We start from the raw sequence: 25,518 nt of genomic DNA, 5'->3' as shown, positions 1-25,518 counted from the left end.
TTTTGTTGTGGTTTCCATCCTATTTATTTGTAATCTTTTTATAAGGTGAATTAAAATTCTGATGAGGAGTGTGTAGAATCCATCAGGAATGCTGAGGATTGCCTGCCCTACATGGCCCAAGAGGCTTAGGATGGATGGATTTACAGGGTGGTTTATGAGAGACAATGGAAAATCTCATTTTGTATTTCCAGGTCACTGATTCAGACTCACTTTGAAGCTTAACAAAACCACATTATCTTATTATGTGTCCAGATGTATTTCACAGAGCCTTGTGCCTTCCCACCAATCCCCAGAAGATATTTGGGTAGCTGAGGTGTGATGGTATTCAAAGGAAGTCCCCATGATGGCAGTTCTAGTATTTGTTTTTAGTAATTACCATTTAATTTCCTGGATTGCTCCAACAATAATGTAGCATCAGAATTCCATGTTCTATTTTTACCCTGTTCTGGAAGGGCTGAAAAACAAACTCAGGCTTGTATATTCCAGGTTTTCTCCAGAAAACACAGACCTGCTCACAGCCCTGGGCCTACTGTACCTGCAGGTAATAAATGCTGTTACTGTTACAAAAACTTAATTATTTTCAGTATAACCCTGTTGGATTTTTTATAGACTTAATTTCTGTCCACCTTCCCATTGCTTGCACATGCTTCTCTACAGACTGAATTTAACAGGACAGAACTTGCTTTTCTGTGTCTTGCCTTTGCTGCTAAAAGCAAGCTGATTCCCTGGAGCAGAGCCAGAGCAGGAATTCTGTTTGGCAACAGCCCTAACTCTGTTATAAATCCTCCAAGTATAACAAAACATGACTAGTCATTACCTTGCTTCTGCAGCAGGAGTTATCCTGAAAAAGCAGCCATGAAATTGTGAGTGTTAATGCACCATAAAGGAAAATCAGAATCAATTTAAATAACAAAGGTGTGCTTATCCTTGTGTCTGTGCAATGGATGGGAAGGGCTGGATTATTCCAGAAGCTGACTTCTCAAAGAGTGAACAAGCAAAGAAGAATAGGCAGTAGTGCCTGAAGGGAGGAGGAGGCCCCCAAGCTGCTCTGAGGGTGCTCTGGAGCCAGGCTGGGAGAGCTGGGGGTGCTCACCTGGACCAGAGAAGGCTCCAGGGAGAGCTCAGAGCCCCTGGCAGGGCCTGAAGGGGCTCCAGGAGAGCTGGAGAGGGACTGGGGACAAGGGATGGAGGGACAGCACACAGGGAATGGCTCCCACTGCCATTGGGCAGGGTTAGATGGGATATTAAGGAGAAATTCCTCCCTGTGAGGGTGGGCAGGCCCTGGCACAGGGTGCCCAGAGCAGCTGTGGCTGCCCCTGCATCCCTGGCAGTGCCCAAGGTGAGGTTGGACAGGGCTTGGAGCAGCCTGGGATAGTGGAAGGTGTCCCTGCCCATGGCAGGGAATGAGATGAGCTTTAGGTGAATTCAGTTGAAACCACAGAATCACAGGATGGCTGGAAAAGACCTTAGAGCTTGTCTAGTTCCAATCTATAGCATTTAAGTGTTTCCAAGCTCTCACATGCTTATGTATGGCCACAGTGATGCCCTGTAACACCTTCAGGCCATGGGAAGGGAAGGGAAGGGAAGGGAAGGGAAGGGAAGGGAAGGGAAGGGAAGGGAAGGGAAGGGAAGGGAAGGGAAGGGAAGGGAAGGGAAGGGAAGGGAAGGGAAGGGAAGGGAAGGGAAGGGAAGGGAAGGGAAGGGAAGGGAAGGGAAGGGAAGGGAAGGGAAGGGAAGTGCCCTGAGCAGGAGAGCCCTGGGCAGTGAGGAGTTTGTGGTGAGGGAATTGGGGATGTGCAGAGTACAGGTTGTAGCCTGTGTTCTGGGATAGAGAAAGGAGCACAGACCTGTGAACCCAGAGCTCATTTGTGGTTGGGTCAGAACAGTGAATGCAGCCAAGTGAAATTCTTAGAATCTGTTCTGTGAATTATCAAACAGGAACATGTGTGTGTAATGGGAGCACTGTACAACTCACTTTTCTGACTGAACCAGAAATCCTGGTGCCCACAAACCCTCTATTCCCCTTCTTAACTCCTCTTATTCCTGAATTTCTGATGCTTATGTACTTCTTTTCCCAGGCTGGGGAGTACCAGAAGGCTTTTGAACACCTTGGGAATGTGCTTACCTATGACCCAGGCAACTACAAGGTACGGTGAGGAATGGAAATGACCCAGCTGAGCCATGAGGGGACACCTCCTAAAGCCAATTCCACTGTCAGAGTTCTGCCATCTGCATCTGGGGCCTGGAGAGGCTGGAAGGGATCCTGCCCAGAGAGCTTTTTGTGAAATCGTTTCTGGGATGTTTCCCTGGGTAGGGAGTTGGGTGTGTGTGGAGGTAGGGAAAGGGAAGGAGGCAGAATATGGGATATTAAATTGATCCCTTTGGTTTTTAATCTGAAGTTGCACCAAAGCCAGGTGGAATTTACTTTGGAAGGAAGATCTGGATTTTAAAAATCCCTGCAGAGCTGTGCCAGGTCCCTTGTGATATTGCATTTTATTATTCTCCCATCTGCTGATAGCCTGGGCTTCCAGCTGCTGTGTGTATTTCCTTGGCTCTGGCCTGGAGAGCTGAGCTTGGTGTCTGAGTTCCATTCCTCATTGTGGAACTGCTTCCCTTTTTAGGGCTGTCACTTAATTTCTCTCCTTTTTTTCCCTGTTGGCGATGCAGAGCATTGAAATGTGTGGTTGACAAACATGAGTTGTTGTGAAAACACCTTTACACTTAGGAATTTTACTTGTCACTGTGAAATCTTAAAAAGGACTTAACTAGAGTGGTTTAAATATAGTGTGTTGTACTCACTTCCTTTTTTTTCCCCATGCATATTCCCATTAATTTGCAGTATCAGCCAGTCACTGTGAACTAGGAGAGCTTTGCTGCATGTCTTGCTTAAATACATTTTACTCCCCACTTAACTTGCACCAGAGCTATTTCTATCTGTGCTTGGTTGTAAAAGGAATCTATTAGTGCATAGATCTTTTCAGAGCCTCAGACTCTAAGGAATACTGTCAGCCCAAAAAATACCCTAAACACTTGTAGTGTCATGTTGCAGTACTGATGGAATCACAGACTCACAGAATGCTTTGATTTGAAAGGGACCTTAAAGCCCATCCTGTTCACCCCTGCCATGGGCAGGGACACCTCCCACTGGCCCAGGGTGCTCCACCAGCATGGCCTGGACACTTTAGGGATGGAGCAGCCACAGCTTCTCTGGGCAGACACATTTATAAGACATTTATGATTCAAACAGTGCAGGGAGAAGCAGACTCAGGTTTGTTCCTCACCCTGTGTTCTGCTCTGTGGTGGGAGATTCCAGAATCCCCATCTGCTCCCACTGTGGATCTTGGCAGTCCTTAGAAGTGAAATGGTTGTTCCTGGGATGGTTTTAGTTTAATCATTTTGTCCTCTCCTGTTCTTGCTGTGCCTGAGCAGATGGGGCTGTGAGTGGGTCACTGTTGTGTTGTCCCCAGGCCACCCTGGCTGCTGGCAGCATGATGCAGGCCCACGGGGATTTCGATGTCGCCCTCTCCAAGTACAAGGTGGTGGCCAGCAGTGTTCCTGAGAGCCCCCCACTCTGGAACAACATTGGCATGTGCTTCTTTGGCAAGAAGAAATATGTGGCAGTAAGTATCCAGTTCCCATTTTTTCCCGTCTGCATCCAATTTCATGCAAGCACAAGATTCCTGTCATGTGGTGTGGGGACCCAGGACATTCCTCTGGCTGCCCTGGGTGATTCCAGACCCTGGCAGGGGCTCAGAGACCTTGGCACAGAGTCAAACACACCTGTGCCTTGGATTTTAGCCCATGGAAATAATTACCAACTTTGTGTGAGATTTACAAGTCACAAGAGTTTGAGTAGAATGGTAGTGAATTTGTCACAGGGTGAAAAAGGAAAATTTGGGGTTTTAAAATGGGGGGTCAAGAAGCAAGATGGAGGAATCTGGGCGTGTCCTGTTCTTCTTCATCTTGTCCTCCATCTTCTGCTGTGATGGTGACACTTTTGGATTGGTTTAGGATAGAGACAGACTGCCTAACACAGGTGATAGGTATTGGAAAATTATTGTAAATAAAGTACAGGTAATTCTTAGTATAAAAAGTTAACACCACCTGTGTTAACCTTTTATACTAAGAACTACCTGTACTTAGTACCACACCTGTGTCACAGCCTGCCCTGCCACAACCTGACCTGCTGGACAGATCTCAGCAGATTCTTTCTTCCTCAGAGAAAGAATGTAACAGATAAGAGAAAATAAACAGCCTTGAAAAGCAGAACAGACAAATCTTGACTTCTTCTGTCACAGGGCTGGGAAAAAAAGACTTTCTAATACCTTGGGGTCATCTCAACCACAGAAACCTGGGAATGTGGGGGCTGTTCTAGCACATTTATCCCTTTTTTCCCAAGGCTGTCAGCTGCCTGAAGAGGGCAAACTACCTGGCTCCCTTTGACTGGAAGATCCTGTACAACCTGGGCTTGGTGCACCTCACAATGCAGCAGTATGCCTCAGCCTTCCACTTCCTCAGTGCTGCCATCAACTTCCAGCCCAAGATGGCAGAGCTCTACATGCTCCTGGCAGGTATGGGATGTTCCCTGTGCATCCCTCTTGGGAACACCACAGCACAGACAGGAGGTGTGGGGTGAAGTAAAGAAACATGCCATAAAGCCTTTACTGAGGAGCTGATGCCCAGTCTTTTCTCTCTGGGGAAATAGAAGGGAAAAGTGCAGTCAGATCCAGATTAAACATTGGAAAAGACTTGACACATGTGAGACTGGGGTTGGGTTGCCTGAGGAGTGGGTGTGGGTTTCCAGCACTGGATATTTTTGGGATGAAATGAGATAAACATGTCAGAAGTGACATTGTGTGGTTAGATGGGATATTGGGAAGAAATCCTTCCCTGGCACAGGGTGCCCAGAGCAGCTGGGGCTGCCCCTGGATCCCTGGAGGTGTCCAAGGCCAGGACTTGGGCAGGACTTGAAACAATCTGGGATAGTGAGAGGTGTCCCTGTCCACAGCAGGGATGAGACTGGATGAGCTTTAAGGTCCCTTCCAACCCATCCAGTAGGGCTAATCCTGGCAGCAGTCCTGACACCCCTGCTGTGACACCTATTTTATGCCATTCACAATTGTCCTAAAAATCAGCTGCTTGTGAAACATCTCCTCCTGTGTATATGTTTTGCTTTGGTGCAGTTGCTCTGACCAACCTTGAAGACATTGAGAATGCCAAATGTTCCTATGAGCAAGCTGTGGCCTTGGACAAGTAAGTTTTGTCACAGCTGTCACTGGTTTGGGCTTTCTTTGGCTCCCTGCACTCATTTCCTTTGCCTCTCGCTCTATCTCAACTCTAAGTGGTTTGTAGTTGGGAAATACCTTTATTCTTGTTGCTGTGACAGTGTTAAAACTTTTTTTTCTTTTTAATTTAAGTCAGCTGTGAAAAATGAGAGAGGATTTAATTTCAGAGCAACCCAGAGCTGTTTTTTGTTTTGCTGTTTGGGCAGTGAATCAGTGGTGGTGACTTTGGATGCCAGTCCTCCTTTTGGTGAATATTTATACACAGTGGAGCAGATTGAATAGAAGAAAACAGACTTTTTAACCCAAAGTTTGAGCACAGTGCAGAGCAGTGAGATGTCTGGGGTAAAGCCTGTTCTGAATTGGGCAGAGGGAAGATTTTAGCTGGGAAAATGTGCAAGAAGTTTGTATAAAGCAAGCTAAAGGGCAGCCCCTTCATTAAGAACATCTGTGTTTGCAGTCTAAGTCTTAAAATCAGAGCACTTGATTTCAGAGATGTTAAGCTGAACCTCAGAGTATGTCATCATTCCGGACACAAAACCAAAATTACCTCATATTTATTAATAGTTTTGTTTCTCTCCCCAGTTTACTGTGAATATTTGCACACTTAGACCTACCAGCACTCCAGAGTCTGTCTGCAGGGGCCACACAAGGTGGTGGGAGATGGGACACCGGGGATACATTCCTCCCTGGGAGGGTGGGCAGGCCCTGGCACAGGGTGCCCAGAGCAGCTGTGGCTGCTCCTGGATCCCTGGCAGTGCCCAAAGCCAGGCTGGACAGGCTTGGAGCAGCCTGGGACAGTGGGAGGTGTCCCTGCCCATGGCAGGGGTGGCACTGGATGGGATTTAAGGTCCTTTCCCACCCAAACCATTCCATGATTCTATTCCCAATCATCTTTCCATGCATAGCAAGGCAGGACAGGACCTTAAAGGCAGCTGAGACTCCTTAGTCAGGGCCTTGTGAGCAGTAAATGGGCTCTACAGCTTTGCCCAGGTATTTGGCACTTGGGTCATGCTCCAGCTCTATGGTCTGACCAGGAAAATAAACCCTCATCAAAGCAAAAATGAATTCCCACTGCCAGGGCCTGCTGGGGGGAACATCCAGACTGTGAGGCTGAACCTGTGTCCCACAAGTTTCCCTTGCTGGTGTGTTCTGAGCTTATGGGGATGAAGGTGGTTGGTTTCCATCACCAGGAATGCTTCTGTAGTGGCCTAGGTGCCATGCTTGGGTCTGGAATGGAAATAACTTGGAAAACTCTTTAGAAAAATGTGTTCCACTCCTGGTTGTGGCTGGTAACTGTCCTTTCTGTGGGTATTCAGCTATTGATTTTTCTCTGATTGTCATATTGCTTCTCAGCTCTTGAAGGTGGTGAAATAGCTCCATCAGGTTCAATTAATTTTAAAACTGGCTGTTCTCAGGACTGTCTGATCTCCTCAGTGTTTTGGCAGAGAGAGGGAGGAGGGCTTATTCTGTGGTGGGCTCAGCATTCCAGTTTCCTGGTTAAAGGAGAAGCCATGGTTGTAAATGCAGAGAGATTTCTTCCTTGCACTGGGGTGGAGAATCACCAGGACTGGAGAGTCAGGGCCTGCAGGTTACACTTCATTTATTGCCCAGGGCCAGCAGGATCCTTCCCTTCTGCATTGCTCCAGAATGGGGACCAAAAAGTGAAACAGCAAACATGCATTCACAAACTCACTGCCCGTCCTGGTGGTATTTCAAAGTGCAAATCTACAAGACAGTGCCCACTGATTAACAACAGCTTTTAATGAACAGACATCATGTCTGGTCAAGCAGGAGCTCTAGTGAATAAAAATACACCATTAATCCATTAACACCAGCAAAAATTAATGGCAAAATAGAATTAAAACATATGTAAACCAAGGATATTCTTTATAAAACTTTTGCTGTATATGATTTATTTATTTATTTATTTTTGCCTCTGCCTTGGCCATGGATGGTTCCAGTTATCCCAGCCATGCTCCAGGAGAGGGCACCAGTACCTCACTCACATTTCTTGTCAATGCAGGGAGCATCAGAGCATCCCTGCCTGGCCTGGGTGCAGGGATGCTCCTGTGGGGTTCTCACAGGGAGCTGTGAGCAGGCAGAGCTGCTCCACCCACCCTGGCTGCTGAGTTTGCTGGGTTCCCAGGACGAGGTGAGGGATGAGGAGTCTGACTCCATGTTCTCAGAAGGCTTCTATTCTATTCTATTCTATTTATTCTATTCTATTCTATTCTATTCTATTCTATTCTATTCTATTCTATTCTATTCTATTCTATTCTATTCTATTCTGCTATACTAAAACTATACTAAAGAAAGAGAGAGGATACATCAGAAGGTTTAACAAGAATGATAATGAAAAACTCGTGACTGACTCCTCAGAATCCAACACAGCTGATGGTGATTGGTCATTAAATTAAAACAATTCACATGAAACCAATCAAACATGGACCTGTTGGTAAACAATCTCCAGACCACATTCCAAAGCAGCAAAACAGGGAGAAGCAATCAGATAATTACTGTTTTCATTCTTCTCTGAGGCTTTTCAGCTTCTCAGGAGAATAAATCCTGGTGAAGGGATTTTTCAGGAAACATGACAGTGACACCTGGCTCTCCTGGCCAGCCCAGATGGAGAGGGTTAATGTATCCCAGTGAAGGAGATGGATTGTTTGGGAAATGAGAGTGTGTGAGCAGTTCTGCCTTGTGAAATCTTCATTCAGGAAGGGAGGCAGGAGTGTGCAGGTGCCTGTGTTCACCTGTAGCAGTACCTGCAGCTGTGTGTGGTTTTGCTGGGGTAGGAGAGAGAGGAGGTGAGGAAATGAAATGTAACCAGCACATTCTGTGCTGTGTCAGGTTATAAAACCCAAGAGCAAGGCTCTGTTGTGCTGCCTGTCCCATGATGAGCTGCTCTCCTGCAGACTGGGAGAGACTGAGGTAAATCAGGGAAACATCATCTGTCTCAGTATGAAAAAGCCCCATCACTGGTGGGGCTGGGACACAGAGAGTCCCAGGATTGCCCCCAGAGCTGGCTGTTGCAGAGGGGGAGGCAGTGATGGGGGGGTTCTGTTGGCACTGACACCTGGGGCCTTTGCAGAGCCCAGCACTGGGTCTGTCATCAGGCAGGAGGGTTCAGCCATGCTCCCAAAGCACTTTGCCAGACAATGAGGAGTGTCCAGCTTTGCTCAGGCACACCTCAGCATTACTGCAGCCAGGATAAGTGTTCCCTCAGGAAATGTGATGCATCCCATGTGTCTGCTGCAGGTGCAACCCCCTCATCAACCTGAACTACGCTGTCCTGCTCTACAACCAGGGCGACAAGGAGGGGGCCCTGAGCCAGTTCCAGGAGATGGAGAGGAAGGTCACCGTGGCCAGGGAGAGCAGCACACCTGACTTCGACCCTGAGGTTTGTGCCTAGCTCAGGAGCCACCCCAGGGCTGGCAGCAGATGAGGAGGAGGAGGTTTGACTTTGAGTCCAGTTATTAGGAGGAAATTATGCTTGTGAGATTTCCCAGGCAGAGCGAGCGCCTGCTGAGAGCTGCTCGCTTCCTTTCTGCTCTTTGAAGCCCAGTTCTTCAATCAATACATAGCAAGACAAGATTCCCTCTTAATTAAGGCACTGAATTAGTGGAGATGTTTCCCCCAAGCACCAAACTGTAGCCAGCTCTCCACAGATCTTTTCTGTAGGTTTGTTTTGATGGAGTTGTTGAGTTTATTGCCCTCTGAAGTGTCCCTGCTTACAGAGCTCTTCTCTTCTCTTTTTGCTTCTTGAGAAGATGGTGGAGATGGCCCAGAAGATGGGAGCTGCCCTGCAGGTTGGGGAGAGCCTGGTGTGGACCAAGCCTTCTAAAGAGTCCAAATCCAAGCAGAAAGCTGCTGGGTCAGGGAAATCCAGCTCTCAGCAGCCTTTGGGCTCCAACCAGGCCCTGGGTCAAGCCATGTCCTCTGCTGCAGGGTATGGGAAAACCATGCAGCTCCCCCCAGGTATGTCTGCTCTGCTGCCTTTCAAGTTTAGATGTGGGAGAGAAGAAAATAAACCTCTCTTCCCTTTGGAAGAGTTACAGCACTTGTGAGGGAGGGGATTGAGTGCTCACACACCAGTGAGGACAATATTTGGTGATAACTTTCCCAGATTTCTGAGTTCAGGAAGATGCTCTGTGTAGTGTGTTTCACTCTCCTGCTTGTGCAGGGATGTGGGAGGCTGGAAGAGTTTCCCTTCCTGTCTGAACCACAATGGGCAAGATTCCATTAGCATGAGGTTGTGATCTTGCTCTGGGAAGGAAGCAGTTTCAGCAGCCAGACCTCTTGCCTTTCTTTGCAAGAGCCCAGGAACTGCTATGCACAGACTACTGCAGAGAAGGGAGAATTTTTACAATTTTCCAAAGTACTTTCATCCTTTCTCTGACAATGATACTTGCAGCTGGATTGCTCCAAAGCTGCCCATTCTTGCAGGTGTTGCTGGAGTTAATGGGACTGAGGGCTCTCAGGAGGTGGTGTGAGCCTTTGGAGGTCAGCCCATCACTGCCTGTGCTGGGGCTGGGTGGGAGCATCTCCTGAGCCATTCCAAGGCTCATGTCCTCTCACCCCTCAGCTTCCAAGGAGGAATGCACTGGGGATGTTGCTCATTGTGGTGATTTTCTGTCACTCTCAGTCTTGTTGCCTGTGGGCTGAACCAGGAGAGTGGTTGTGTAATCCAGGCCTCTTTCTTTGGCATCCCCAAGGACCTGTCCCATTTCTCACACATGGAATAAACTTTCCATGCAGGGAAGACTTAGCCAGAAGATCTGAAAAGTAAAACACACCGAGGGTATAGGGTGTACCTGAAGGACTTCATTATCCAGATCAGAGAAGGGAGCTGGTTCATAACATCAGTTGGCACCCTAAATGTAAATGTAGAAACCATTTGTGTCCTGTTGTGATTTAATTCTGTAGGTAGCTACTTTAGCTGCCTGGAAACTCTCCCCATATTTGCTAAAGCTGTGAAGTGAAAACAACAATTTGCAGCTTGAGCATAAACCAGCTTCAGTGGAAATGGAAGTGGCACTTCCCTGTGAGGGTGGGCAGGCCCTGGCACAGGTTGCCCCGAGCAGCTGTGTCTGCCCCTGGATCCCTGGCAGTGCCCAAGGCCAGGGTGGACAGGGCTTGGAGCAGCCTGGGACAGTGGGAGGTGTCCCTGCCCATGGCAGGGGGTAGAATGAGATGAGCTTTAAGGTCCTGTTCAACCCAGACCATTCTGAGATTCATTATTCTAGAAAATGTTTTCCCTTCCAGGGCATGAGTTAATTCCTACATTTGTACTGAATTCTGACTGTACCTGAGCTTCCTTTCAGCAGGATTTCAGGCACAGTGTCAACAAACCACTGGTAGGCAGAAGGAATCTGAGGGTAAATAAAAGCTGTGATTGTTTTGCACCTCTGCTGCTGGGAGGGACATAAAGAGCAGACAGCACGCACATGGGCACAGAGTAACTTTAACTGTGTTCTCTCCCCAGGTGCTGCAACACCAGCTCTGCCAAAGAAGCCTCCCTCCCTGCCTCTGGAGCCAGATCAGGAGCAGGACTCAGAAACGAGCCCTGAGGAGAACCCAGCTCCCACAGGGCCCGAGGAGCAGGGCAAGGAGAAGCACCAGAGCCAGGAGGCAGCAGAGTAGGGCAGCTCTGGGCAGCACAGGCAGTGCAGGAGCCTCTGCAGGGCTGCCTGGGACTGGGGAAAGGGACCTGCCCCACCCTGCCCCATTGTGGCTTCTCCCCACTGCCTGTCAGTCTGGATGGAGCTGTTTCCTATCAGTGATTTCAGCTTGTGGCTCTGCCTTGTTCCAGGGAGTCACTGCAGTGACCAGAGGTGTGTGTAGCTACTCTTAGTGCAGTCACAACTCACCACACAGCTGGAGGGTCCAGCTCTCCCCAGGCTGGGTGTGAGTCCTCCAGAAGGACCCTTAGCAAAGCCAGCAGTAGTGATTTAGAATCCTGGGTGGTGAGGAGAATCAAACCCTCCCAATGGCTGAACTGGTGAGCAGCTTTGCATAAAGAACCAGTAAACTGAAGCTTCAGGGCTCTGTGTTTGCTGGTGAAGCTCCCCAGCTGTTTGACACTTTATTTCCTGCTGTTAGTTCTGCACTCTTGGATTGTATCCCTCCCTAATGAGCAGCCCAGGAGAGGAAGGTTACTCATGGAAACATCCTGGAGGCAGCAGTGTCCAGGCAGCATGAGCAGGGCTCTGGGTACATCCCAGCCTTCAGCTGGGCTTGGTGGTTTGTTGCTCTCATCCAAAAGGCATTAATGCATCTTCAGAGCCCAGCCAGGAGCTGGAGTGCTCTCCTCTTCCCTGGAGAACACTGAAAGAGTAGAACCCCTCACTTTCCCCTGGGTTCTGGTATCCCAAACTGACTGCTTATCTTAAATGTGGCTTTTTTTCCTCTCAGGTGTCCTTTCTTCTGGGTTTTGTGTCCGTTCAGCCCCAGGGCAGCACTTCTGTAAGGATTCCCTCCTGCCAGGAGTTGAACAGAATTTTTTTGCAGAGCATTGGCAATTTGAAACAAACCAGACGAGACAGTGTCAGTCAGGTACAGTGCAGAGATTTTTATTCACATTTAACTTCTTATACTGAAAGTCCCTGCAGCCTAACAGAGTGCCTGGGAAGAAGAGGTGAGGATTGAAGAGCAGGGGTGGGCAGGGGCTGTGAATTCTTCACTTCAGCCCCAAAACTTGAATTCAAGGCAGATTTTTGTCCTATGATGCTTTGATGGGATAAGTGTCACACAGGGAGCACATACTGCACTTGGAGGTACTGTGAAGGCATTTATTTTAAATATATATTTTGTGAAAAGCTTATGCAACAGTGAACCAATTCTTCTATGAAATGAAGCAGTAACACATTCTTTCTTCCTAGGAGCTTCATGTCTAGGGGAGCATTTTTAAATATGTAATTCCAGTTGGATAATAAATAGAGCTGCAATTGCTGTCCTGTCCCCTTTCCTCCCCTGGGCATGGTGATGGTGGCATTTGCATGCAGTGAATTCCTGGGATCATTCTGCAGAGCATTTTTGTGCTAATGGTAATGAGGCTGGACTGCCCTTTCAGCTGGAATTGGGCAAGGGACTCTTCAGCAGGACTGCACTGAGGCATTTAGGGATTTTGGAAATCACACCTTATGTTCCAAAACCTGTTTCTGGCATCAGCCATAATTCTAATCCCCTCTTTTCTCCCCCTTAACTGGAAAGAATCATGAGCTTAATTTCGAGGGAAGCAGAAACCATCTGCTTTAGGACTTTTCTTCCCCTTTTTAGGGAAAGGTCTGTGATGAACAGGGTAAAGCAGAGCTCACAAGGTATTTTGCATCTTGGCTTCTGCACAGGAAACAGAAGTAATTCAAACATCAATGCCTGAGTGGCAAGACCTTTTTCCAGCCAAAAGTAATGATCTGTCTATCCAGCAACATGTGTTCAACCCAAAAAATGTGGTGTTGAGGTCCCTGAGACAACTGGATGCTGATTTATGCTACAGGCAGGATTAGTGGCTACATGCTGTGCTCCTGTGCTTAGTTGTGACTGAGCAAGGTGGATGTGGGGGCCTTAAAGCTGTTGAGAATTTAGATTGCCCAGCTGGGGAGTGGGTTTCAGTTGGTAAAGCCTCTTCTGCAGAGACAGACTCAGTGCTGAATGAGGGAAAGCTTTGCTAAAATAATAAGCTCCACACATAAATGCATTCAAAAAGAGCCCATGTTGTAACAAGTACTCCATCTGCCAAGACTTTTCTAGAAGAGAAAACCCAGTTCTGCTACAAGGAAAGCTTTACCACTCCCTCCAACCACCCTGCTCCAAAAAATCTGTGTTTTTAATGGAAGACACAGGTGAGATTTGAGCCCAGTTCTACCCAGTCTGCACTGAGGGCCAGCTTTCCTGAGAAATTCACAGGAGAGGTTTCCAGGTTTTGTTTTCCATTGCCTCCCCTTGCATTTAAATGGGATAATTGCTGCCATCATTTGTGTTCCTCAGCTGCTGGGAGCTCTGCTGGGCACAGGCTGATGCCAGGCTGTTGGAACAGAGCTCCTGGCACAGGAGGGAATGGCCATGTGCTGTTTGCAACCTGCACCTCTCCTTTCCTGAGGGAGCATCTTCCACCAGAGCCTGGATCAGTGACTCCCTGAGAACCCTGCCTGGATCCAGCTGAGATACCAGAGTGAAAGAGGAGAACTTCATCCAACATCTCCAAGAGGCAGAACCAGCATTCCTGGCTCAGAAATCCCAAGTTTTACTGAAGGTTACTCAGATCCAGTATTTTCCTCTGCTTTTCTCCTGTTCTCCCCAACACTCTGAGTTCCTTAGCCCAGGAATAGCAAGGCAGCAATTGTGACACAAATCTGTGCCAGGGCTGCTCTGGACAGATGGCACAGAGACAATACTGGCACAGAGACACTTGAGCTGTTCACTCACTCACAACCCTCAGCTTTCACCTAAGCTGCAAGCTCCAAAAGAACCCCCAACCCACATTTTAGGATAACTGGAAATTGAGTTCTGTTGTACCATTTTACAGAACTGTCCCATTATTTAACTCTTTGCTCAGGACATGGTTGGAAAAGTCACCCTGTGGCACAAAACCCCTGATAATTCAGTGTATCATTACAGAATAAATAGTGAAAAAAGAACCCAAGCACAACTGCTGACAGTTTTCCACTGGGTTTTGGGATGGATTTAGTGCTCTGCTGCTCTCCAGGCTTTGGATTCCAGTGGCTAATGAGCTGAGCTGAGCTCTAAAACATCCAGCACAAAGCAGTTCATGAGGTCTTTGCTAAAGGCTGAGGAAGAACATTTCAGCACCAGTTCTGTAAATGAACTTGGAAAGGGAGGTCAGACTTGACTGGATCTCACACATCCCAACAGGAGATAACCAGGAAACAAAAGAAAATCAAGTAATTCTGAGTAATGCTGAGAAACTCCCCTGGAGAGGAACAGAGGTAAAGAGCCCTTAAAGTGGCCAGAGTTGGGTTTGGGATTGGCTCTTCCATGGCACAGCCCCAAGGGCACAGGGAGAAGGAATGTGTCCTTTGAGGTCTGCCAGGCCCCTGGGATTCACACCTCCAAATAATCAGCACTTGACCCTCAGCAAGTGCCATACACAGAAAACATGGAAGAATGCTAATTTTGGATCATGGATAAGGCAAAATAAACCTAAGCCAAGGTGGCTGCAGGAACACACAAGTGAAAATACCATGGAGAGCTGTCACAGTGCTGAGCTCTGCTGCTGCATCTCCAGCAGAATCTGTGTGAATAAATATTTCCATTGCAAACCCTGCTCCAGGAGTGAGGCTGGCTGAGGTTTGAGCCATCCATCACTAAGGATTTCAAGGTACAAGTAACACAGGAGAACAAACAGAATTTGTAGAGACAGAGGATGAGGGGGAACAGGGTCAGCTCAAGCCTGGTTTTGAAGCTTTGGTATTTCTGCAGCTGTTGAAGCAGCTTTTCTTTGTTGTCACTACTGTAGCTGTGCAGAGGTGTGAGACTGCAAGTACAGGGGAAGCATTTCAGCAGCTCTGTCATTAATTTGGGAAGGCAGAAGGAAGTTAAGCACATCATGTTCACAGCATGTGAAACAAAGCAAAGGCTGCTGGGCCCCTCCATTCAATTCAGATTTATTACCATATAGATTGTTCCACAACTTAATCAGGGATCCCACTGGCACAGCTGATGAACAGGTCATGGTGGTTAAGGATTCTCTTTGGGAAGTGACTTTGGGTGCAGATGACCTCCATGTGCCTGATAAAACAGATTTGGGTAGAGCAGCAGCCTGGCCATGCCCAGCTGCTGGGATTAGAGCTGGGACTCCCCATGCCAGGTGTTCCCAGCACACCCACAATGGGCTGCAGCAGAAATGTTTACCTGTGAGGAGCAGCAGGAAGAAGGAGCTAACAATAATTATATTAATTAAGCTTTTGGGCCCAGATGATTCCTAAGGAGTAAGCTCCTTTTTCATGATTCTTTGCAGCAGTTACTGACTCAGATTATAAAAGCTAATTTTAGCCTCTCATGTTCCTGATCAGTGCAAGCACAGCTGACCCTGGCACAAGGCCTGTATGTGCAGTCACACATTTTTAGGTGGCCCTAAGGAATGTCAGTCCCATCAGCCTCACATCCCTGGAAGTGTTTTAGCAAGAAAGAAGTGAAATCCAGCAGCAGGGCCATTGCTGGTGACAGCTTGTGTGTATTTAGTTTTGTTTCCAGGTCCAGAATGCACAGTACAAGCCAAGGATCAGTTTCCAGCTGGCAGATCCATGGCCTTTGGTGGCCCTAGGAGTGAGTAGAGTGCCAAAAGGCCACCACCCCAGGCTGCAAAACTGCCTTGCTGATGGCCTTGGACCTCTAAGTGAGTCAAAAAGAGAGGTTCTTTGCATTTATTTTCAGTTTTGGAAGACTAAAGCAGAACTCCTGTGCTACAGTTTATCAATAATAATAATAATAGTAGTAATAATCATCTTCATAAAAAAATAATCTGGGCAGAAATGCCTCAAGTCTTAAGAAGATCCTCCACCTGGATAAAATGCTGACACTGAAGGGAAGCTCAAGGTGGGCTGAGCTGCAGGAAAACACAGCACTGACTGCACTTAGAACACTGCTCAGGGGGAAAGCTGAATACTCATGACAGACAGCATTGTGTGCTGAGTCAGTGCAAGTACAGCAGCTGCCAATTTGCATCCTTGCAGAGCAGCCAGGATGGCTTTTCCCAACAGAGAGCACCACTGACAGCAGCCTGACAGTGTTACTGCAACAGATCACTCCACCCTGAGTGACACAGACTCTCCTCCCTCCATTCAGGTGCAAAGACTGACCTGGAACAACCTCTGCAAGCTCTGCTAAGGCACAGGCTTGCCCAGACAGGCTGATTGCACTTAACCCAGTTCTACTGAGAACTGGCTTGAGAGCTGTGCAAACACACTCCAGGTTCCTCAAGTGGCCAGAGACAAAACCATGCTGGTGCTCTGCAATTCTTAGCGTGTGACTGTGAAAGGTAAAAAAATAGAAGCAAAGTATTTAACAAGGACACATGATTCTGCTTTTTTAATTTCACAGGCCAGAGCAAAGAAACTATCAGTGACCTAGTCAAAAAAATCCCAACATCACACCCTAAAAAGGCCACCTCACTTCAGTCTTACCTGGAAAATTCTGCTTTTGAGCTTCCAGAGTGACCCTCCCTGATATATTAACCTTTCCTAATAGAGGGCAGGGAGACTGAAGAATTTGGCACAACCATTCTCAAACAACCAAAAACGAGTCTCCAGCACTCAAGAGCTTTTCTGTAACACGCCATTAGCAGAGTATTTAGTGTACAGCAAACACAGGGAATGGTTTGGGGTTCCCTGGCAGGGAAACAGAGCTGTCCCCCAAAAAGAAAACCTGATTATCTTCGCTCCTCGTTTCCTAAAAACTAAGCACAGGCTGCTCATGTGGAACACCCTTAGTCACAGATGTCCAGAGTCACCTGTGCAGCCTGGAGTAGGTTCAGTCTGTGTCACATTTTGGGACCGTGGCTCCCTCTGGGGCTGGGCACACGGAGAGGTGATTGCACCAGGCAGTAACTCCATCCTCACCCCAAGGAAGGTTTGCAAAGTGCTGGGAGGAGATAACCCACAAGCCTTTTATTTTGAATTTACCAGAGGCAGGGCTGGGCACTGCTGTGCTCTCCCTGGGATCCAGGGGCAGGAAATGTCCTGCTGCTGCACTTTGCAGCACTACCAGAAAAGATCCACTCTGAGCTACGAGCAGCAAACTTTGCCAGCCAGGGATTTTGGTCTTTGTGTCCCTCCCCCTTAAGACAAAGCCAGTTTTCACATTAAATACTAAAACCTTTGCACCTGACCTGCACGTGAAGCGCTCGAGTCACTGCTGAGTGACTGGAATGTAGCTGACAGTTTATACCTGGAATTATTCTTTGGCTCTTTGACAGTTATACCCAGAAAACACACCACACCCTGCTTCTGTTCCTATACCACCACTGCTTCAAATGCCAATCCACGGCTCTCAGACACCGTGCGGTGCTGGAGAAGAAGGAGGCTCCTGGTTTGCTACTGAGGATACGCTTCAGAGTAGAGCAGTCCCTCGGCTGAGATGGCGTCCCCGAGCCCAACGGTCCGCACGGGGTCCTTGCACACCAGCACAGGGGTGAAGTGGAAGGAGATGCCTTCCCTGTGCCACTGCACCACGGGCTCGTCTGGATTGAGGGAGATTTTGGATGGTGCCTCCGTGTGGGAGGTGACGAACTCCAGGGGAGCTTTGAGGAAGACCTTGGCGGTGTCGATGGTGTCGGTGGCACAGGCCTGGGTGCCAGCAGCCCTGGCCCCAGCTGCCACTGCTGCTGCCTGGTTGCCCCAGTGGCCGTCCACGGTGACCAGGATGTGGTAGGCCAGCGTGTGGAAGTGGATCCGGGTCAGGTCCGAGGCCCGTTCTGCCGTCTTGCCGTGCTCCTTCAGGATCCAGAAGAGGATGTCACTGACCACCCCCACGTCGGGAATGCCGCTCCAGGAGGCCAGGGAGGCGTGGGGACCAGAGGCAGACTGGGTGAGGAACAGCAGCTCCTGCTCGTTCAGCCCGATGGAGTTCACCAGGGGAAAGACCTGCTAACAGAAACAGGGCCAGCACGTTTGCCTTCAGGAGCGGAGTCACACCTGGGAGTCCTTGCAGTGCCCTGTTGCTGGCTCAGCAGAAGCAGCACCCAGTTTCCCAGTCACTGCACTTCCACAAGTTGGCAAGAATTACTTAGCCAAGAAAACATTCCATTTGGTGCAATGTATTTTCCAGACAGTAAAAGAATAACGACACATCAGCTCCACATAAAACATAACACTGAGATCAGAGCTGTGTCAAGCCAAACAAGGAACCACCATGAAAGAAAATATCCCTCAATTTCTTTGCAGAATTTAAAATTGTAAACTCAGCTCAAATTCATTCCTCAGTTCATCTTCCAATGTATAGTCCAAATGTTGAGTTTTGATTTCTGTATTCATGCACTGTGATACTGAAGTGAAAAGAGCACATCCTTTCATTTTCCTTACCTGATGCACAATGTTGCTCATAAAATCCTGATCAGTCATACTGGCCAGCTCCAGGTGTATGGGAATGTCGGTTGGGATATCAGAGATGGAGGCTACAGCCTACACGAAAAAGGAAAAAACAACCTTAGAAGACATATTTATTAAGGAACATAAGAAGAAAAAGGGTTGTGACTCAAGATACACATCCTTTAATCTCCCTGTGTGTGGATATAAACAATTCAATGGGATGTCTGACCTGTGTATGTACTGCTAAGGAGAGAAAATAAAACAACTTCTAGTTTGCAGAATCCCAAGCAGGAAAGCTATCTAGCCTTAATATGCTCCAGCTCAGAACCTTTCTAATGGATTAATTCCAAAAACCTCACAAATCTGAAGCAGCTGCAGAGGAGCTGATCCCAGAACGTGAAAAATGTCAAAGCCTTGCATCAGGATAAGCCCTCAGCTGTAAAACAGGTGGCACAACACAGGTTGTCTTTAAGGAATGCAGGTGTTGATTATAACCTGGATCATCCGTGTCCAGCATAGAAAAAGCCTGGTTTAACTGCTAGATAAGCCCAGTAACCACATCAACACCCTCCAGCCAGGCCACCAGCCCTTCTTTTCCCTAGACAAGCCACAGAATCTAAGAAGAGACAGTGTTACATGATTAGACTTCAGCCATTCCTGCAGCTCCCACTCTCCTTTAGGCAGCCAGTACTGAGATCTGTGGGAGCTCTGAAGGCACAGCCTTCCTATACCTTCAAACCTGGGGAAACAAAAAACACCTGGAGAGGAACTGAAGGAAATCCAGGGATTCTGTATCTCACCTCCATGAGTCGCCTCTGTCTCATCTCCTTGCTCTGCCCTTCCATCATGTGAAGTCCTGAAAGCACCACCAGGTCAGGCTGGAACTCATCCAGGCTGGACACAAACACCTCCAGCATGTTCAGGGCGCCGTTGGACAGGTCGTGGGAGAAGATGAAGCGGTTGGCAGCAGGTGCCCTCACCCGGCCCCACTGCTCACCTGGGGTGGAGCAAACAGCACTAAGTGTGTGTGAACTGCTTTGTTCCTGGGCAAAATCACAAATTCAATGGGTTCCATCAGCAGCAAGAAAAGCCATTTTAGCTTTTACTGTTTTAACCTTCATTACGTGAAGGTTACCCTGAATTTCATCAGCGGTTACCAACAATTCATTACAGAAGGTTACCCTGAGTTTCATCAGATTTAACACGGTTAAATCTCTGTTTTCAGGGAGCATTGTAGTGTTTGTGGAGGTTCAGAATGACACCCCTCAGGCTGTGCACCAATCTTAGTGATGTGCAGGGATACCACTGAACCCCTGCTCCATTGTACCTGCTTGATATTCCAAGATAAGATGGAATTCATCTCTTTCCTGCATGGATTCAGGTGGCACAACCACATTGTCATCGAGCAGTTCGTGGAGTTTGGGACCAACTGGGCCACAAAGGAGGATCTAGGAAACAAGGAAAAACAAACAGTTTGCCTTGCCATGTCCCTTGCCAAAATTTCAGCATCTAGTACACAACTGATTTTAAAAAGTTAATAATTCAATTTTTAAAAATCAGCTTGGAAGTCCAACCATATGTTCCACCAGCAGAACCTAAGAAATAACTGCAAAATCCCCAAAATCTACATAGAAGTAACATGAGACAAGCAAATTATAGAACACAAGCAAATGGCATGAGATGTTTGCAACATGTGTGTACCTTCAGGTCTGGGTTTGTTGCAAGCTTCTGCCCGATGAGAGCAGCATTTCCTCCCACGTAAAGCTGTAAAACAAACAGAGCTGGGTGTGGGCATCCCCTTGCTTTGGGACCTTTAAACACATTTAGGCCTCAGCACAGGCTGGAGATTTTGGCTTTTGGAACAAGGTTCAGCAGTACCCAAGTTACTAAAGGTTGTTGGGGCTGAAGGCAAAATGATCTCACAATTCTCAGTGAAATCTCAACCAGTTCAGCATTCTTTATTTTTATAATCTTAATATTCACCTTCAGGTAACAGCCCTGTAAAAATCAATTAATCCCCAACACTGACAGCACTGTAAAAACAAACTCATTCAGCACATTAACAGCCCTTGCTCCTGTGCAACCTCTCTGTGGCTAAAGCCCTGTGGGTTTTTAGCAAGGCTGACAAGGAATCATTTAAAATCTGCAGCAATTCTTGCTCCAGTTTGAGGCTGAGTTGAAACCTGGTGCCTGTGCCCATGTGAAGTGAAAGGAACTGTGGAAGTTTCTTCAGTAGTAAAGTTCAAATTTTGCAGTTAAACTGTGATTTGAGCTTGAAAAGCAGTGAATATGGGTTGACCTGAGGTCACAGGTGCTCAGAGGAGGCCATGGAGAAGATCCAAGGGCTGCTCTGGAGCCAGGCTGGGAGAGCTGGAAGTGCTCACCTGGACAAGAGAAGGCTTCAGGCAGAGTTCAGAGCCCCTGCCAAGGAGAGCTGGAGAGGGACTGGGGACAAGGGATGGAGGGACAGCACACAGGGAATGGCTCCCACTGCCAGAGGGCAGGGATGGATGGGATATTGGGAAGGAATTCTTCCCTGTGAGGTGGTGAGGCCCTGGCACAGGGTGCCCAGAGCAACTGTGGCTGCCCCTGGATCCCAAGGTGAGGTTGGACAGGGCTTGGAGCAGCCTGGGACAGTGGAAGGTGTCCCTGCCATGGCAGAGGGTGGCACTGGATGGGCTTTGAGGTCCCTTCCAACCCAAACCACTCCTGGCTTCTCCCACAGAAAACAGGCCATACAGCTAAAAATCAGGCAACTCCTCACTCCCAGCCTCTTTCACATCCTCAGCCCCATCTGGCTCCCAAGAGACATCTCTGAATTTCAGTTTGGGAATGTCAGCAGGGGAGAAACCATTGAACCCCCCTCATTTACAGCGGGGACAGAATCCCAGGAAAAACCATGAACACAACTCAAGCTGCACCACAAACTTCTCCCTCAATGATTTGCTCTCCAGAGGGAGAATGAAGGTCAGCAGTGCCAAGGCAGTCAGGAAGAGGATTTCCAAGGATTTCCAAGGATTCCCTGGCTGCAGACCCACCTGAGCTGCGGGGTGCTCCGAGGCTGTGCGCGCAATGTCCTGGAAGGCCTCGGCGTCGCTGAAGAAGCGCTCGGCAGCCGCCCCTCTCTCCATGAAATGGGCAAAAGCCTCCTTCAGGTCCTGCCCAGAGTTCAGCACTGCATGGTCCTTCCCATCACTGGGCTCCAGCCCCAGAGCCTCCAGCAGCTTCACCCCAGACAGAACCACGTCCACGCAGGCGTTGACGCTGGGAGAGAGAAAGAAAGAAAAGGCGTCCTGGGAAAAGCAGCCAGACCTCAGGGCACCTGGGAGGGCAGGGAGGTCACATCCCTGACTCTGCAGGGGGAGAACAAGCAGCCAAAGGAAAAAAGGCACAGCAATTTCCTGAAATTCTCTCCTAAAGTTTTCCCTGCCTGACTAGCTTTTATTGTGCTCAGGGAGGGATTTCTAACTTTCTGCTCCACGAAAACAAGGAAAGCTCTGTGCTCCAAAGGTGGTTGAGTATGTTACAACACAGGTTCTACTTCATTTCCTGCCTTGGGCTTGCTTAAAAAGAACCGGAATAGTAACAGTGGCATTTTAAATTCTTAAAAGCTTCTAATACCCATGTATTTTGGGTTTAAAATGTGCATGTGATTCAAAACTGCATGTCAGAAACAAAACTGAAAGCGTTTAAGTCAGCTAGATCTGCCTCTGGAGTTTCAGCTATTGCTAATAACAGCCAACCCACACACAACTCCCCACACAGGCTGGCTCTGTTTACAGAAAGTCAAGAGAGCAATTTATCAGTTGAAATATTTGAAAATGAGTTTCCAAAGGATCATCCCAACCTTACAGAAACAGCACGCAGTGGAAACAGGAGAGAAATCCTGCGATTGTAAGGGAGGGATAAGAACCATTTCAGCAGATCCAGGCTTTTTTTGGAAAGTCTGACTTCCAGTCCCCATGTCCCATTGATTCAATCACAGTCTAATTCAGACTACAGGACAGGAGACTTACTGGCAGGAACCAGAACCCCAGAAGACAATTTAGAAACACTTGCCCTTGTCTCACTCTGTGTTTTCAGAGCAATAACAACAAATAGGAAATACTTCCTGAGATAACACCAGCAACTGCACAGAGATGCAATTTAAACACCTTCTGTAGCTGCTGTCAAGTGCCATTTCTGTTCTTGTGGCCCACATTTCCCTGACAGGGATCCAAACCATCAATCAAACTTGTGCAGGATCCCTGAGTTTCTCCACATGTCCCCCCAGGACACTCCAAGGCCAGTTCCTGCTCCCTGGCAGTGAGGAGTGCTCAGCACTCAGCATTCCATGGCAGTGACCTCTCAGGAGTCACATTTGGGCTGCAACAAAAAAAAGCTGCATCACACAAAATAAAGGACATGAAAAACCCTGAGGCTTTCCATTCCACAAGGTAACCAACCCAGAAATCCTCTGGATGTGCATCACCTGCTACACCAAGGACACAGAAATTCCCTAGCATCACAGAGAAAAGAAACCATAAATTCAAGCAGAATTGTAGCCCCAAATTTATGTTTTAATGAATCATTACAGACCCAAGGGGATAAACTACGTCATATTCCTCTGCTAACACAGAGCCACACAGCCATGGATGTGGATAACTCCTTCCAGCATCCAAAGGATGATTCTTCCAGTCACAGTCAAGTTACCTGCCATGTCCATAGATTTAAAAGAAAGTGAGTCAAGCGCTAAATATAAGATCAATGTGACATTCCTGAACTTTCCCCTTGTTCTCTTCCTACTTTAAAAACAGAAAGGGTGTTGAATTTCCCTGAGCTCAACATCCATTGCCTTCCCTGTCCCTTCCCTCCTTATCTCTCTCCAGCTCTGTCTGGACTCAGTTACCTCTTCCCAAAAAAAGGCTTTACTCCTTTCTCCATTTTATAACTTGTCTCTGGTACCTATTTATTGCCAGCCTTTGCTGGATGGACCAGCAGCTCCAACTGACCCTAACCCCCACCCTCAGACTGTACACAAAGTTGTTTTACAGACAATCAAGCTAGGAATAATATCTCTGAGAAGGGCTCCAAGAGGGCCAGAGCCCAGCTTAAATCCCCACTACAGGAGTGTTCTGGATCATTGATCCCCTCGGCCAACATCCAACTCAGACTGAGCAGCACTGCGGGAGGCGCTGCACTCACATCCAGCTCTTTTTCATGGAATCGTGGAATGGTTTGGGTTGGAAGGGACCTTCAAGGTCATCTGGCTCCATCCCCTGCCATGGGCAGGGACACCTTCCACTATCCCAGGCTGCTCCAAGCGCCCTTCACCTTAGGCACTGCCAGGGATCCAGGGGCAGCCACAGTTGCTCTGGGCACCCTGTGCCAGGGCCTCACCACCTCACAGGGAAGAATTCCTTCCCAATATCCCATCCATCCCTGCCCTCTGGCAGTGGAAGCCACTCCCTGTGTCCTGTCCCTTCATCCCTTGTCCCCAGTCCCTCTCCAGCTCTCCTGGAGCCCCTTCAGGCCTTGGCAGGGGCTCTGAGGTTTCCCTGGAGCCTTTTCTTGTCCAGGTGAGCACCCCCAGCTCTCCCAGCCTGGCTCCCGAGCAGAGGGCTCCACCCTCAGAGCATCTCCGTGGTCTCCTCTAGATTTGCTCCAGCAACTCCGCGTCCTGATTTTGGGGACCCCAGAGCTGGAAGCAGCTCTGCAGGTGTGCTGTCACCTGGGCGGCGGAGAGACAGGTACGGGATCCATCCCCCTGCCCGCCGGGGCCGCAGCACATCGGTACCCGCACATCCGCACCCGCACACGTGGGCACCGGGACGCGCATCCCGGCCCAGGCGCGCTCCCGCCCCGCCGCCAGGGGCGCTCCCCGCGCGCTCCCGCACCTACCCGACGGCGACGCGCGCCCAGCCGCGCGCGGGGCGGACAATGGCCGCCTGCCAGGCCGCCACCGTGCGCGCCTCCAGCGAGCGGGCGCGGCGCAGCGTCCCCAGCAGCGAGGCCGAGAGCTGCCGCAGGGCCGCGGGGGGCAGCTCGGGGCCCAGCACGCACAGGTAGCCCAGCGCCAGGGCCAGCAGGCCCACGCACACCGACCGCTGCCACATCGCGCCGGGCGCGCTCCGCTGCTCTTCCTCCTCCCCCGCCGCCGCGGCTGAGGCGGGGCGCCGCCGACGGGGGCCTCGTTACGCCGCCTCCGTAGCGCCCCGCCCCCGCCGGCCAGCGGATGGCGTAAATCTCTTCGGGAATCCCGGCGCGCTGTCTTTCCTGCGCAATCTGCGTGCGGCTCGGCCGTGCGGTTGCGCTACTTGCGTAAATCGGTATGGGAATAGCGCTCCTCTCTGCGAAACTTGCGTGCGGCCCGGTAATGCCGCTACGTCACCTGCGTAACTCGGCACGAGAATAGCATAGGCGGCAGCGGGCGGCGCGTCGTGAGGGGAGGTGGCGGGACAGAGGCTCCCTCACGGCACTGCCGGGCCGAGCCCTCCGGGAACGGGCCGGGCTCTCAGGCAGCCGGGATGAGGAGCCCGCGGTGAGCACTGCCCCGGTGTTGGGGCCTTCGGTAGCGCTGAGCTGATGCCTGCACCCTCCTACGTACGTGGTACTGCTGGCCATCCCCTCCCCGGGGTTCCCCCTCACGGTGCCGTTATTTCTTTGTTCCCCAGCACCTTTGTGGGTCTGTGTTGTATTTCCACTCTGCCCCAACAGCGCAGTGCCTGTAGTCCCACAGCTCCTCTGCCCTGCCTGACACCGAAGTTTCTGTAAAGGCTCACATCCATCAACCCAGTCACTGATAACCAACCCTAATCTGTTTTTTTTTTTTTTAATTTGTTAAAAAGCTCTTGGTCTGTCTCAGTTTCGTGCCTTCCCCAGGGTGCGGTGGCCTCATTAGAGCTGCCCACAGCCCTGAGGGCACCGGCGCTGGGAGCGGGACTGGGAACGCCCTTTGCTGCCTGGTGCGTTCCTCAGAGAGATGCCCTAGTGAGCAAGAAGGGAGGTTTCCCTTTCTAATGAAAGGGAGTTTTTCTGGGCTTCTTTAGAAATTGCAGGAGCGTTCACTCAGAGATTTCTGACAAAATTTGCAAGAGTTTGACAACTGTGTGCCACAGCGCGTTGGCTGAGGCAGCCGATAATTTCCTTATTCAGTTCTGTGTTGTGAGTGATTGTCATCTCCTCAGACTCTTACAAAGCAAGCAGTAAAG

The 25,518-nt window shown here is 49.1% G+C and overlaps 2 protein-coding genes across 6 annotated transcripts in view; one reads left to right on the top strand and one right to left on the bottom strand.

The window, feature by feature from the left end:
* The window catches only part of BBS4 (Bardet-Biedl syndrome 4), a 35,463-nt gene extending 23,227 nt beyond the window's left edge, over positions 1–12,236 (top strand). For both annotated transcript variants that reach the window (XM_059481936.1, XM_059481937.1), the window contains 8 exons: positions 487–541; positions 2,079–2,147; positions 3,468–3,620; positions 4,400–4,571; positions 5,184–5,253; positions 8,544–8,685; positions 9,056–9,263; positions 10,771–12,236. In XM_059481936.1, the coding sequence (XP_059337919.1) occupies positions 487–541; positions 2,079–2,147; positions 3,468–3,620; positions 4,400–4,571; positions 5,184–5,253; positions 8,544–8,685; positions 9,056–9,263; positions 10,771–10,928 (1,027 nt within the window). In that variant the 3' untranslated portion in view covers positions 10,929–12,236. The remainder of the gene's footprint in view (positions 1–486; positions 542–2,078; positions 2,148–3,467; positions 3,621–4,399; positions 4,572–5,183; positions 5,254–8,543; positions 8,686–9,055; positions 9,264–10,770) is intronic.
* ADPGK (ADP dependent glucokinase) lies at positions 11,837–24,427 on the bottom strand. 4 transcript variants are annotated; one of them, XM_059481938.1, is made up of 7 exons: positions 24,209–24,427; positions 21,367–21,592; positions 20,030–20,092; positions 19,656–19,776; positions 19,129–19,325; positions 18,323–18,421; positions 11,837–17,887 (listed from the first exon to the last, which is right to left on the bottom strand). In XM_059481938.1, exons 1-7 carry the CDS (start codon positions 24,421–24,423, stop codon positions 17,336–17,338), a joined length of 1,473 nt encoding a protein of 490 aa, XP_059337921.1. In that variant the 5' UTR covers positions 24,424–24,427; the 3' UTR covers positions 11,837–17,335. The 4 variants fall into 4 exon arrangements, with proteins under 4 accessions (XP_059337921.1, XP_059337922.1, XP_059337923.1 ...); XM_059481939.1 differs by having other exon boundaries at positions 11,837–17,884; XM_059481940.1 differs by lacking the exon at positions 24,209–24,427 and having other exon boundaries at positions 19,129–19,371; positions 21,367–21,541.
* Between the last annotated feature and the right edge of the window lie 1,091 nt (positions 24,428–25,518).

This window comes from Ammospiza nelsoni, chromosome 14, assembly GCF_027579445.1.
Source record: "Ammospiza nelsoni isolate bAmmNel1 chromosome 14, bAmmNel1.pri, whole genome shotgun sequence".
Taxonomy (NCBI): domain Eukaryota; kingdom Metazoa; phylum Chordata; class Aves; order Passeriformes; family Passerellidae; genus Ammospiza; species Ammospiza nelsoni.
Note: the sequence above shows the minus strand (reverse complement) of the source record. Positions and strands in the feature narration are given on the sequence as shown.

Bases quoted from the DNA above. Each gene is read 5' to 3' on its own strand.
- ADPGK (XM_059481938.1), bottom strand. From the start codon at position 24,423: ATGTGGCAGCGGTCGGTGTGCGTGGGCCTGCTGGCCCTGGCGCTGGGC. The intron at 20,093-21,366 runs GTGGGTCTGCAG...TTTGTTTTACAG, and splicing joins CGGAGCACCCCGCAGCTCAG to CTTTACGTGGGAGGAAATGC. The intron at 19,777-20,029 runs GTACACACATGT...CTTGTTTCCTAG, and splicing joins CAACAAACCCAGACCTGAAG to ATCCTCCTTTGTGGCCCAGT.